The sequence below is a fragment of the Pterocles gutturalis genome, unplaced genomic scaffold (genome assembly GCF_000699245.1).
Source record: "Pterocles gutturalis isolate BGI_N339 unplaced genomic scaffold, ASM69924v1 scaffold14767, whole genome shotgun sequence".
NCBI lineage: Eukaryota > Metazoa > Chordata > Aves > Pterocliformes > Pteroclidae > Pterocles > Pterocles gutturalis.
In genome coordinates this window covers 1-15086 of record NW_010110424.1, presented here as the reverse complement: position 1 = coordinate 15086, position 15086 = coordinate 1, and the positions used below count along the sequence as shown (strand labels likewise).

Below are 15086 nucleotides of genomic sequence, written 5' to 3'. Positions count from 1 at the left end.
ACCCAAACCATTCTATGATTCTATAAGCACACATAAATTGACTAGGTATCTATACACATAACTGCCTGAAACCTTTTCAGTTGCAATTCTAAAGCCACATGAATGAGAGGGGGAAGCACTGTGTACTTTATTTCCTGATATATGATGCAGACTTGAAATATTACGAAAATATTAGTATTGGGTTTTTTGTTTTCTACAGGAATGTAATTCTTGTTTTCCTGTTTTCTCTTGCAAAATTGGTAATCAAAACAAAAACTGCCAGAGAATGAAATTAATGCATATTGATATATTTTTTAATTTGAGTTTAAAAAGACTTTTCAAACAAGTGCTTGGGAGGGAGAAGGGAAACTCTCTTTGTTGAAGACTATGCACCTTTCCCTCTTCATGTAATGCCTAAAAAACAATACTGCTTAGAAGGGTAAAAGGGAGAGTACCTACAAGAGAGATTGTTTTTTTTAATTATATCAAAGTTAGACAAAAAGGACCCAGGGATCAAAGGCATTAACATGATATTTCACTGTTTCAAAACCCACCATTTCAGCTCCAGGTTCGACAGCGAACAATCAGTCCCATAAAACTTGTAAGTAAGATGCAGGAAAGACAGGTAGATCCCAAAGTATTTAGATTTAAAGCATGAGTACCACTTTGCTTTATTAACATCTCTTCAACTGGAGAGAGTATTTTCATAATATTTTAGACCATCCTAAGCATGATGTATTAACCTTATTTTTGCAGAAAAAAAGCATTTCATTAAGAAGGACATGGTATGTTTGATGAGGGTGTAGGATCCTGCTTCCATGAAGACAAACCAAGACAAAAATGAACACAAAGGGAGACAAAAGCACAGCAAAAAAACCCAAAAATATAAATTTTTTCTGCTTACTCTAGTTTTATAACCTCACTCTTAGAAATACAGGTAAAGTCTGGTATCAGTGTCGAATTATAGTATCACAAAAAAGTGTGATGAGTTTAATGGTTTCTCTTAATAATATTATGTTTACTAATTAAACCTTAGTTTCTGGGAAACTAATTTTTGCCTCTTGATTCCAGACTCCTCTTGCTCACTGCCAGTGGTCTCATCCAAGTCTTGGACTGTTTTCATTTGTAATAATTCTCTTTTTATAGATTCAATTTCATCTGAGATCTCCAAGCAATTCTATATAACTCAGTCAAACTGGACTTTTAAAATCCTGAATATAGGAAATAAGTTTTTTGCACGGGGCTCTAAAAAATTAGATGGTTAAAGTCAAGAAAAAACAGCACTCAAACCAACTTAAAAAGCCAACCTCTTTCATACATTTTTATTCACTTCTGTCACTTTAATTTGTGTTGCTTCTTATAAATCAGTCTCTTGGGCTGCTGCTTATTTTTTTTGGCCTTTTCTTAACGCTAACTTAAATAATTTGATACAAGAGAATGGATGGCAGAACTGGTGAATAAATGGAAATGTGCTAGTCTCCAAAGAGATGAAAAAAGGAGGGAAGGAAGGGTGTCGTTCTTGGGTACTCCCAAAAGAGGCAAATTTAAGAAAAAGCATATATGAATCAGGAAACAGGCTCACAGAGGTAGCTGAAGCATTCACAAGGAATTTGCATAATTTCAATTGTTCAAAAATTAAATTGGGCACAGCCATGAGAACAATATGATGTAAGGAATATTCTTGCAATTATGGAGCAAGTGCCTCCGAAACGGTCTCTTGGGTCCATCCTTGTGTAATTTCTAAGATCTACAGAAATGTTTCTTTCCTGATCCAGCATATGACTTACCTCACCAAGACAGCCTTCTTTTACCATATATTTCCTGACGTGATTCCAGATGCGGCTTTTGGTCAGCAAGCTGCCTCCAGTGGCCTGCTCAAATTTTTCATAGCTTCCATATTTCTGCAACGTCCGCTCCATGATGTTAATGGACTATAAAATACAAAAGTATAGCAAATAGGAATGCAGTCAGACTGGTGTGTGTATTCTTTCTCTCCCTCTTAATCTCTCTCTTTTTTTAAAATATTTTTTTTCTTTTTTCAACTCATTGGGAGTCACTATTAGTCATTAGATACAGGCTGACACACTCTGTAATCAATTTATACCATCTCCAGACATACATTAATGCCCAAGTACTGCAAAAAAGATTCTGATCAACTCATCTTGGACCCACATACATGAGCATAACACAGATGATTAGCAGTTCAGTGAAGTAACACCCATTTTCTCTTTAATTTTGGGAATGTTGTACTACTGCCTTGTAAATCAGCCATAACAGGTCACAAGGACATTTGCAGTTTAAATTGTCAGCATGTTTCTCTTTATGGTTTTCCAAATAATTTAACGAATACCAACTATTTACTGTCATCTTGCTTGGTTTCTTAAGCATGTTTCTCTTTATGGTTTTCCAAATATGTTTACGAAGAACAACTATTTACTGTCATCTTCCTTAATTTCTTGGTATTTTCTAAATTAGGAATGCTGAACCATGATTAAGCAGATGTGTAACTGTAATTTTAATTATAATATTTCTACCAAAATTCACTCCTTATGATGAAATCCTCTGTACCATGGATGTCTGTTTCAGAAAGGAGGAGAAAGATCAGGAACTTCATTCACAGAACTTTCATTTAAACCTTTCATTTAAATTACAATAATTCCTTATACACCCCCAAAATGAAGGAGGTACGTTTCATTAGACAAACAAAGTGGTATCAGCAATTCTCTCACGTATTGCTGGTAGACATCCCTCGTGGGTGGAAAGCAGAGCACGATGCCTATAACGTGATCTGAACTCTGCATGTTGAAGATGTTACTGGTAGGGTGTGAAATGCTCATCCACAGTGATCTACCGTCATTTCACAGCCTTAAAAGAAAATGTGCTCTAGAATAACTTCTTGCCCAGCTACAGGGAACAGCTTTTTCATAGATAGCAGAAGCTCCCAAGAATCTCATAAAGAAAAAAATATTACTGCTATTACCTTAAAAAAAAAAAGAAGGAATGCTTTTGCTAAGAAAATACCACCAATGATGAAGGTGGAAATCTTGCAGACTGAATCTCTTTTTATGTTGTACACTTATATCCATGCATGAAGCTGATAACATGCTGGTTGTTTGCAGCTCTGTAATTCTGACATTGTCAGACTGGCTTACTGTCCACAAAAACAGGATTAATTTTGTATCTCTCACAGCTACTAACAATCCTTTTCTATTTTTTTTTTCAAGTTGAAACTAAGCAACCCTGAGTAACTGCTACTGAAAGCCATAAAAGCTAGCTAGATGTATTATTAAAGTCCTGTAGCTCTTTGATGAGAAAAATATCACCTACCTGAATGCCAAAGAAATGTTGCATCTAGTGTTAAGTATTTCTATGTCTGCCTCTAATACTTGTTATTAAATTTGAAGGGCCTCCTGGTCAGATCTGAATTTCTTTTTCAAGAATGAAGAAAGCGGCATAATTTACTACTTTAGCACAGAAAAAACAAAACAAAACAAAAAAACCAGCCCAGGTTAGCTTAAAGAAGGATGTTTTGGGTGGTTAAACAATCTAGAAACAGGCTCACCAAAAAGGCACCCAGTGTTGTGACATGAAGCCCATCTCCTCTGACTGCCTCCCGTGTGGCCCCAGCTCTCCAGCCACCACACTAACTCCACCAGTAGTTTCAGGCTTGACAGGGACTTGCAGTGGACCCACTGGTGGCCTGGTGACATTTGGCTGGTTCCCAGGATCTGGCTCGTTGGGGCAGCTGTGCCCCCGCACTTGCTGAAGCTAGCATGAGTAGGAAGTGGATGTTATGAAGAAAGGCATCAACAAGGAACACATTCTCTTTTCTTTTTCAAGTTTTCTTTATAACACAAGGCGTCAGGATGTCTGAAGAGAGGTATCGTAAAAGAAGAATGCCGTGCCACCACCCGAGCCACCGCACACGATTTGGCTCAGCCCCTCCCTGTGACAACACCGCGATGAGCACAGCTCCATGTTGTGTGTTACGCGGCCCTGCTCAGCATCGGAACAGGGACCTCCCAGGAGAACTGACAGGCACCTTGCAGACCTTTGGCTCAACTGTTTGCAGTCCTGAAGACCAGAGGCAATGGGTTGCTGCTGTGAAAACTGCCATGTCCTTCTGCAGCTTAAAAACAAATTATGTTTTTCAAGATGAATGCATGAAAAATAGAGGATGCCTCCTCATCTGGTGCAAACTGTAGGCATTTAACAGAGGTTCAGTGCTGTTATTTTTACTCTTACTCCCATTAACCTATTGCACAGAAGTATGAGTAAGGAAGCTACAGCTTTGTAGCTCCCAGTGACTTCCCCTATATATTAGGTCTTGTACAAATGCAGAGGTGTGGCGGGGCCTAAAAGATTATTAAAAGAGATTAGAGATTATTTTTTCTTGTGAACAGTCAAGTCTTAACATCACTTGTCATTTAAAAAGGACCTCAGATAAATGAAGCAAGGTTAGTGTCTAAGTATTGAAAGAAGGAATACATGGGTCCCACACACAAGGCCTAATGTTTCTGGAGACTAATGACAATTGTTTCTAGCAAAATTTAGGATTAAGGGCTAGACGTAAAGAAAAAATCAGAGCAAAACTAGTTCTTGTTTAATAGCTTGCATATTTTCCCAAAGGATTTTTTCCCTTTTTTATTAATTACATATGAACTTTTAATTTCTAAAAACATCAGCTGTTTTCGAAGTTTTTCAGTGCCTGCAAATGCTACGGCATTCTCCTGTCTTACACAAAATCCCTGGCTAAAGAAGCAACCCAAAAACAGGTGAGTGAGATTCACAGGCTGAAGAATGCCAACAAAGGCAGGAAAAGATAAGAAGTAGGCTTGAAGAACAGCAAAGATACTTCACATACTTTTTGAAAAGAGTAGAACAAATCCAGAGTGCTGACCAAGTCAAGCAGGGGTGGATGACAGCAGGTTGGATGAGGCAGAGGACCAACAAAACCATTTGAGAGCAAGGGGGCAGTTTCTTCTCAACATTAAAGCTCATAAAAACAAGGGTGTTTGAGAAGGGTATGTAAACTTTTCTAACCCGCTCCGTGTTATGACGCTGTTCATAAAGACTCTGAGATGTGGCTTTACGTAGGTTGGTTTGGTGACGTTATTCCAGAGGACTCTCCTACCTTAGTCAGAGTGCAGGTATTTTCTAAAACCACCTCATCACAACAAACAGGGAGAAAACAAGCCCTGAACGCGCATGAAACTTCCTGCTTGGCCGTCTGTAACAGAAAACTCCCTGAAGCTCCCACGTAGGAGAAGCCCCAAGTTCTAGCTCCTCCTGCCTGCCTGCAGGCGCCTTCCAGAATTCCTGGGCTGTTTCAGGCTTTTCCTAAAATGCTGTGAGACACTTGAACCAACAGCACAAGACAAATAGCAGGTTCTCAGAGATACTTGCCCCTGAAGAAGCACAGACCTGCTCTGGCCTCTCCCACCTCAACCCAGTGCATGGCTGCAGCTCCAAGGGGAAGGGTGGGATACCGAAGGGTGCCTCCTCTACTTTATGTGCCACATGGAGTAACCTATATCCTGACACTTCAGCCACCTCCAAATAGATGTTGCAAGTTGGAACCCATGCATATTGAGAAAGACATTAAGCTTAAGCCTCAGGTTTGGGATATTTTTGGATCCCAGGCATTGAAGACAACACAGAACCCTTCATTTGGGATTCTGCACCTGTCCCTGAGGTGAGATGACTCAAAATCTGGTGTTGAAAGAACTTGCTGGGAAAGGGGAAAAATCCAGACCAGCATGTCAGCTCTTGCCTACTCCAGCATCCAACTGTGAACTTATTTTCCAGCCTCTGGACCAGCAGAAAACAACTAATATTGCCACAGTTCCTAAGATCAATCTGCAAACTCTTCAGAAACAGGTGAAAAAAAAAAAAAAAAAAAAAGGAAGAAAAGAAGTACTATGTGCCTGTACCAGGCTACTGGTTAGAAGTAGTAATTCCTGTTCTTTTCATTATTATCTAAAATCGCTACTTATTGCTACTGAAGAGTGCCAAAAGGGGCAGTCCCAAGACAAGTCCCCTTGCACAGCAAACCCTGCTGATGCTCAGGAAAGTAATGCCACAGAAGCATGAAGAAGAGCAAGACAAGGCTCTGTTTAATTGACAGGTTTAGGTTGTGGTGGTGTTGGCTTTTTAAAACAAATTATTTATAGCCAAGTAGGTCTCTGAATCCCAAGTCACCCATGTGCAGCAACACCGATTAGTTACTTGAGAGTTATTGTAGACACATGCACTGAGAAAACATGGTCATGAATTGTTTGAGGCAACCGAGTTCGAAAACAGGCTCAGTGACCTATCAGCCGGCCCCTGGCATTCAGTCAGCTCGTCCTACATTCAGAAGCAGCTCTGCTACAGAAGGGTTGTGGTCTCTGTTGAGGTTTGCAAGACAGACAAAGCTTGCAGGCACTACCACTTTCCTTCCTGCATAGGTTATTTGCTGGGGGAGGGAATGTTTCCCAAGTGCATCTTTAGGTAACACTAAGATGTATCAGATGGAACTTGTTAGTCTAATCAACAGCTATAAAATGGTGGCTGTCCCCTTTTTTGGGTCAGCAAATAATTAAAGGAGGGAAGGAGGTAAGAGCAGGTTATTGGGGCTAGTCTCCTTAGGCTGCAGTATTTTCAGTTTTCTTCAGTGTTTACAAGATCTTTTCTTTTGTGTGCTTGTTCTCAGTGTGATAAAGAGTATGTTTAAGTAATTTAGAACCAATTGATAGATGTACTTGTCATGAAAAGCTTTTTAAATACTTTGGAAGGAATTAAAAATTAGTATTAACTTGTTTTTTGTATGAGACTGTGTCCTGAAATAAACCTCTACTCCTGTAACATCACCAGAAGTGATCCAGTCTCCTCTAGTGGAAGAGAGAAGTTTGTGTAGGACCCTGGGAATGTATTTTACCTGGATGGTTTGATATGCTTTCTGTTATATATTAACACACTTTATCTATAAATCTTAATTTAGGAGGGAATTTGTTACTAGGGGACAATGAGGTGTTCTACAATTAAGTACGCTTCACAGTCAGTGATGCATTGTTGAATCTTCAACATGCCTAAGCTGTGGCATCACCTGGGCATTGCAAAGGATTACTCAGTGTTGAATGTCATGTTGTTTAGCCTTCCAGCTCCACCTATTTTTCCAACGTCTGATAAATCTGCTAATTGTAGGTTATTTGTATTAATGACTTAAAAGGTGTGCAATACAAACACTTGCAATGTAGCATAACTGACTTATTAACTCAAAACTGTTACAATTTTATGAGTACAAGGGAAAAGGATGTACAACTCCTTCACGGGGGGATTACTCATTCAACAAAATGATGATTTAAAAAAAAAATAGGCATATAAAAATAGATTTCCTGCCTTCATGTACCATTCAAAGAAATTACTGTTAACACAAAGGTTACTCGAAGCTTCTTGCTGATTTTGGTACAGTAAATTGCAACTGTTAAGTTGTCTGCTCTGCAAACACTGGGGACAATTACTTCAAGCTAAGTATTGCCACCTCTAGCATCTGTGCAAAAATAACACGCACTTTAAGTGTTAAGAAAACTTAACGATGAAGGACAAGTAGTTTGAGACAGAAGGAGTGCTAAAAGGAAAGCCCCAAGAGCTTTCATAGCTCTTGGAGCCCGCAGTTGCTGCACTGACCCTAAAACACAGCAATAAGAGAATTAATTTCTGTAATATTAGATATGTCAATCAATGTGAAAAGCTGCAAGTCTACATACTATTTTTTTACTCTCAAGTTCTCTTGCCTAAAAGCACATATTGTGTGACTCATGAAAGAGCCTTATTATGAAGAAAACAGGATAAATTAGAAAGAGAGAAACAGAGAAAAGTATGAGCAGAGACATTAAATACGTTACAGTAATGCTGTATTAACCAATTCCACAGACATGCACTAAAGCAGAAAGGGCAATAAGAAAACGCAATCTGTTTTAATGTCCTAGCAGGCTATACAAAGCTGTGGGTAAAAAAATATTTTTTAAATTAAAAATCCTCTAAAATTCTGAAATATCAGGTTTTGAGGTCATTTCACTGAAGTATCCTAAAAGCCCCCTAAAAAATCGGTGAGTTCTGTCGTAAACAGCTGGTTTTACAGGGATATTAGTCATAGAAGAGCAAGTGTAAGTTGCTTTAAGCACCTTTTATAGAATAAAACAGGAATAATTCTGTTTCTGTTCACAGAAAGCAAAGCTTCCTAAAATAAGTACAACAATAAATGAAAGCCGAAAATGTTTCAAAAAACAAAACGGAATTTATCCTTGTTGCAGGAAAAGAGATGACTACACACAGTTGTGTTTCTACTGCAAATTCGAATCTTGACACTGTGAATACTTTTTTTGCAACTGAATTAATCTTTCCTGAACTTAACACTTCCTGTAAGATACCCACGTGTTTCTTATGACAAGTAAAATCTGCATGGAAAAAAAAAATTAGCACGGAGGAAAAGCAAGTGCTCATACAATATTTTCTGGTAAAAATGTTGATTAATGCTACTTTTTCTGGAGAGCAAATTTGCATGAAATTAAATTCAAATTTGCGTGAAGATTAAAAGTTCTAAAGGTAGTTGTAGATAAAAAAAGAGAGAGTGCCACCTGCTGGGCTTGGAGCTTTGTTAAAGCTGTTTTTTTGGTTGGTTATATGAAGTGCAAAATGTTGTTGTTCAGTATTTTTAGGAGCTGAACTTTGAATAAATGCTTTTCTTGCTAAGAACTTCTGTAACATAAACTAAACCTGATGAAACAATTTCTGTCCTCCTTGGTAAGTTTCAGAAATATCATACTTCATTGAATATTAAATCCTTCACTGCTTTTTATAAAGTTGTTATACAGCCTTTATTTTCCCATGCTTTGTACGTAAAGGGAAAAAGGAAGAGTTACAAATCAGAATAATATTGAGGAATCATTCATTATTAAAATATTCATTATTTAGGTGGGGGTTTTTTTTCTTAAAAGAAGGGTAAATCAATGACAGGCTGCTCCATAAAATCATCATGCATCAAATAATTTTTAAGGCTCTGCTAGCTCATACTGAAAGGGATAATTTGTATTAAATTCAGGTTGTCAAATCAGTTACTGTTGCTTTGTTGTAATCTAGAATTAATGTTGCTAATATTGCTACAAAAATCAAAGGAAAACATGCTAAAGAGCTCTAGTCAAGGAGTAGTTTTATTTGCTGTCAGTATGATTTAGTTGGTTGTATGGAAGCTGACTTTAAGAACAGAACAGCTGTTCTCTATCCTCATAACAAAAATAAATTCTTAATGAAAATCCAGCTACTGAGTTTTTAAAATATACAGCTATTTTAATGTGAAAATGCAGACCAAGCCTTACAGTACAGTGACTTAATAGGTAATAACACCTATGTGCATTCTTGGATTTGGAAGAAAGAAAAAAAAAAAAAAAGAGTCGGACCCTTCAGAAGTCAAGGGTCAGTTATTAGATTCCATGGTACTTGAATTCATGTATCCTTTGCACCAGGAATTTTGGGGGGTTTTAAGTGAAATATTCATATCACAAAGAAGTGAAACTCATGGAGCAGCGGGATCTCTTCCCAAGTTAAGTATCCCTTGACATGAGACTCTCTAGAAGAGCTTGTCCGACTTAAATAAGATCTTTCTAAACCATTTTAAAATAGCACAAGTGGGAAGAGGACTGGTCCTGTTTTTATATAGGCCAGCACTGGGTTTTGTCACTTAGGTCAAAGTTGAAAGCAAGGTTTTTGTTGTTCTTGTTGTTTTGAGGCTTTTTGTAACTCAAAGACAGGTAGGAAGCCAGGGCAGCTACACAGAATGGGAATGTCTGTAGCTATGTTACCAGAGTGGCTGCATACTATTAAAAAAAAAAAAAAAAAAAAAGGTGTGTGTGTCTCTGGAATGGAATTTGTCTGCTGCTTGATTGTGCCTAATGCATATGCAAATATGCTTTCAAAGTTGATTAAAACAAGAAACATCAACATATGCTTATCCAATAACCATGACCTCAAATAATTGCTATCCCTTCCCAATCCCTGCGTCAGCAAGAGGATTGGCAGGATTTCTACGCTGCTTTTTTCCTCTGTTTAGCCTATCTAGGCATTGTATTTTTCCTGTATTGGACTCTGCATCCTTGTCTAAAAGGCTTTCTTGCCTTAAATTATGCTTCATTTAAGCCCATTTATAAGAAACTGTGCCTTTATCCTGTAGAATCCTATAAATACTAGGAAGGCTTTTGGTTTTTAATCAGAAAGATCTTCTTTTAGTTCTACTGCTGTATTCTCATCTTTGATGTATTTTTCAAACACTATGGGAGGCTGATAAGGAGAAACAACTTGCTACAAAGAAAGCCAAATACCACCTTAATAGGTCTAGGAAAAAAAACAGTGGAAAAGGACGAAAAAAAGGAACCATACCTGCTTAAGAAATCTGTCAGACGCATGGCTGTGCTTAGCTAACACGTTTGGCAGAGCAGGGTTTGCATACTCAAACTGAGGATTGTACGTGAAATCGGACTTGAAGAATTTCATCTTCTCTTTCTCCACGTTGGAAGGCTTGATTGCAGTCAGTAAACAGAGTTTTCGGCTCGAGGCGTCACCTTCTTTTCCATGGCTTTTTGAAGACTGGGATTGCTTTGGCTTTGTTAGATTAAAATGCCTCTTAGCTCTACTTCTGGGTCGAGATGGCAGTCCTATGCTGTTCCCTGGAACTGAAATACCGTTTGTAAACTTTATGCTGGTAGACACTGGGCTAGTGACGACGATGGAGGGCTGTCTGTTTGTATAGTACCATCCGCTGCTGAGCAAGGGGAGTGGGAATTTGATTTTGCGGTGCTCACTGCTTCGCAAGGTGGCAGAACACTTTGTAGTTTTTCTTTGTTTCTTGTGGTGAGCAGATGACTGCTTTTGAGCATGGTGTTTTTTCTCCTCTTTGCTCTGCAGAAGGACGTTGTAGCTACTGGTTCCTGTTGTGAAAATGTCCTTAAGGATCCCAGAAGGTGGCTGCTGGAGGCTGTTTTCACTATTAATGTTCAGCTTATGTTCTTCTGGACTCAGGATTGATTTCTTAGAAAGCTCTGTCTTAGGCCAGTGAAGTTTTTCTGCATTGAGGGGGAAAAAAAAAAAAGATACTTTAAGTTAATCTAGACATACAGGAGAATTGTGCGTGTGTTATCACTTTTGAGCAATTAGACTGGAACATGTAAGATCTAGCTAAACAAGGACTTACGCTTGCATCTCCATGCATAAGTGCACTGGATGCAGCTCCGAATTAACTTGCTTAAATCCAGACTGTGCAGGACTTATGACTCTTCACCAGTTCTAACCATCCCCTTCTTTTGCCAACCAGTTCATCCTAGAACATTAGGAAGAATAAATCCTGCCACAGAGAAATGCTTCCTACTTCTGAACCTATAATGAAAGGATTCAGGGAACAGGAGAAATGGCCGGAGCTTGATTAAAGCCCACTTAAGAGATTTGAGCTTCAGCCCACAGTTATACATAGCTGAGCTGTTAATTACTCTACATACAGTAATTATACTCTGAATGGAACATTAGCAAGAGATCACTAAATGCCTCCAAGGGAAAAAAAAAAAAAAAAAAAAAAGATCGATAGTAGTTTAATTTCAGCTTTATTTTCACAGTAAAATTAGGTTTTGCTCCCAATGTAAGCACCATGACAATGTATTTCATGCTGTTGGACCTCTGTCAGCTCCATGTCAACCTGTGTTCCTCTGTTCTCCTGAAGATGCTGTTCTAAAAAGCAAAAAGACAGAGGTCCTATTTGCATGAACATACAACAGGAAATCTGCAGAGAGGCAGAAGCATGAGATTATTCTCTTCCACTAAAGCATGTGTATTTTATGCAAGCTCAGTTTTGTTTCACAGCAACTTTGCAAATCCTCTTTATATGCTTAGTGCAGGAACATGCTCCTTGGCCAGGCTGTTCAAATTCTGTCAGGTCATCCTCATCACAGAGGTGGCAACCTGCCTACCTGGCTTACCTTGCCTTATACTATGATCTGAGTATGGAATTTACTGACTACATATTTCAGTCTTTGCAGCAGAAAAGAGCCAACAAACATATGCCCAAGCCCTCAGTTACCCTTGAGGACCTCTCTAGAAATGTGAAATCTATGTACGCAGATTCTTTTCATTGATCTCACTTCCAAACACTCCAAGTCAAAAAGCCTCAAGTCCCTAAAAAAAAAACCAAAAAACACCCCCCCCCAAAAAAAAAAAAAAAACAACCTCACAACAAAACTAGCACAGTCTTTCCCAAGAAGACTTTCCCAGGACATTTTCCATTTATTGGTATTTTGTTCCACTCTGCAACAGCACAGTAATGAAAACATAGGTCTTAGAGACACTGGTGAACTACTAAATGAAACAATCTGCCAGGTTTAGAGTGGAAGGTGAGAGTACTGGAGAAGGGATGTACCTGAAGACTCCTAACAGGATATATGGGAATCACAAATCTATTATAATTTGTCACTGATGAAATACTTTCAATGTCTAAGTTGCTAGCTTTGAATCTTGTAGCATGAAAGACCCTCCCTAATCTTGTCAGAGGTTATCAGTTAGGAAAATAATTATATTTTATGGTAAATTCAGGAACTAGGTTATATTATTGGTATCCATCCTTTAGAATCTGATGTATTGAGATAATCTTTTGTTATATTAACAATACACGTAGTAAAGCCTAATGTAAGAATTCTTCCAGATTTTGGGGAGTGTTGTAGAAAAATCTTCCTCTAGGCTACTGGTCAGCTACTATCCAAGCAGCTTCTTAAATACCTGTTTCATAGGAGGAATGAGGTGAATAATGATATTTGTGGGTATAGATCTCTCTCTGCCCAGCTAGCTTTGCTCTAAAACCATAGAGAGCTCCTGCAGTTTTCAAGCAGCTGTCACTCAGGTTATATATGCACAATGGACAAATCATTTCCAAACTGCAGGTACGATTCTTATGGCGCCTAGCGAAGATGTTCTTGGAGAAGTTCCTCCCCTTCTAGGAATGTAATGATGCCACTGCTTTTGGTTTTCAGTTCAGCATTACCATTCTAGAACATGCTTGACTTGATTTTTCAAATTTGTAGGAATGCAAATAATGCAAGTGATCTATCTACAAGTAATAAAAAATAGTGAGATTTGAAAGAGAAGAAAATATATGGATGTGACAAGGAAGATTCCTCTTTTGACAAATTCTGCAAACATACAATTATATTACAAATAATTTTTTTATCTTCAATAATGAGGTAATGTGACTAGATTAACAGCTATCTGTAGTTTATGAGCCCTAGGCTGTATGGTTTGTGGGTGCAGAGGGCTGTAGAAAGAATATTCTGCAACATGCAGGTAACGGAGAGTGTTATATATGAATCTATAATGTTCCACTGCCTCTCAGACACTACAGGCTTATATTTCTGGTGTAACAGAAACTGACCAGAATCCTGTAGTGTATTTCCTCACCACTATAAACATCTTTAAGGTTTACAAACGCTGAAGTTTTGAACAGGAAGTGTCGGGCAGCTTGAACTAAACAACCCTAGAAGCTCTGTCTATAGTGACTGAAAATGGTTTTGCTGTAGAACTAGTCAGCAAGTTCCTGTAAAAAGACTGATGCTGAGATTTTTTTTATTTTCACACCAAGTTAGTTATTAACTAGAGCCCATATGATGTTGGGAATTTTGACATTTAACCTAAGAAAATTTTTTCCCCCCAAATATCCACCTATTTGCTTTCCTCCTGCAACAACATTATCTGTCATTCAACTTTAATTCTGAGCTCCAAAACTAAGGGCAAATTTCAACTATGAGCCAACCTGTACGTCTCATTCATTAACTGCCGGTGTTTGTAAGTAACTCTGGAGTATCCACCATTTACAGGATTCACTGTCATGATTTTAGACAGTGCAGCTTGGTTTTTGTCTTTAAAATTGCAATGATAGTGAAAAATGTACTCTTTCTGCCTTAACAAAAAGTACAAACTGACTTGCAAGCAGTTTCTTGCATGCATGTTTCCACACTGAAATATGTAATTAACTCCAAATTCTTCAAATTAAATTATATAGCACAGTAACACTCAGTAAAAGCAAAGACTCGGCCCTAATGAAATCAGGTAACAAATTCCCATTCATTTAACAGACTCAGAACCACAAAACTGGTTTACAGGCAGACGTGCCCAGGATTAACCTTCCATCCAAGCAGCTCTCCAACTTGCTCCACTGCAGCACAGGTGTGTTGAGGAATATCTGATGGAGGCGCATGGACCCCAAATAACTACCTTTCCTTTCAAGAAATCTTAATCTTTTAAGATTACAGTTCCTGTTGCACATCTCGAGGGATGCTCTGATTCCATGAACTTTATTTCTCTTCCCGTTCCCAGAAGCAGCACTTACATCCACGCACAGATGGAACGGCATGTAAATTATGCAGAGAAAGAGTAGCTGTAAGAAATCTTAATTATTATGTTAACACTATTGTATGAGGGGACGCTAAGAGGTCTCCACCAGATGCCTTCTAGATGGATTTCCCCATCACAAAATAACACCAGCTTGGAGCAGCTGAAGAAATGACATATGAAATGACGTCAAATTTAGCCAAGGAAAACATCTGCCCGAAAAAATTGGTTTTTTTGCTGCACAACTGTATTGGAGGTTTTCCTACACACCACGTATATACAGCACGGAAGGTAAAAGTTGTGGATGCCATACAAAAACACCCCCGTCACGGTGATATGGCCACAGTACAGATTCTTATATACACACAGAATACAGATTTGCAAAGTTCTCTGAAAATACGGCAAAGCAGCGAGCCGAAGAGTGAAAAACGCCGGTGTGGTGATATTTTCATTGGCATTTTTGCCCACACCCTCGCTCCGGGGGGTGCCGGGCGCCTTCCCCTGTCCCCACGGAACCCCTGGGCGCCTCCTCGGATGATTTTTTTCCCTCGCGGGAGCGGCTAGGGGCCAGGGGCGGTACTCACCGGTGACACGGATGGACTCCAGCATGGCGCTCCGCCGGGCAGCTCTGCCCCGCTGGCGTCCCCCTGGGCGGGGAGGAGCGGGCAGCCCTGAGGGAGAGCGGGGAGCGAGGGAGCAGCAACGGAGCA

The 15086-nt window shown here is 39.0% G+C and overlaps 1 protein-coding gene across 1 annotated transcript; it reads right to left on the bottom strand.

Annotated features, from left to right (window-relative positions):
* Window positions 1-1766: 1766 nt before the first annotated feature.
* Window positions 1767-14985, bottom strand: LOC104460030 (uncharacterized protein KIAA0895-like; the record flags this gene model as incomplete). Its single annotated transcript, XM_010073376.1, has 3 exons — window positions 14961-14985; window positions 10393-11075; window positions 1767-1910 (listed from the first exon to the last, which is right to left on the bottom strand). Coding segments are annotated over exons 1-3 (852 nt in total), but the record flags the coding sequence as incomplete, so codon positions are not given.
* Between the last annotated feature and the right edge of the window lie 101 nt (window positions 14986-15086).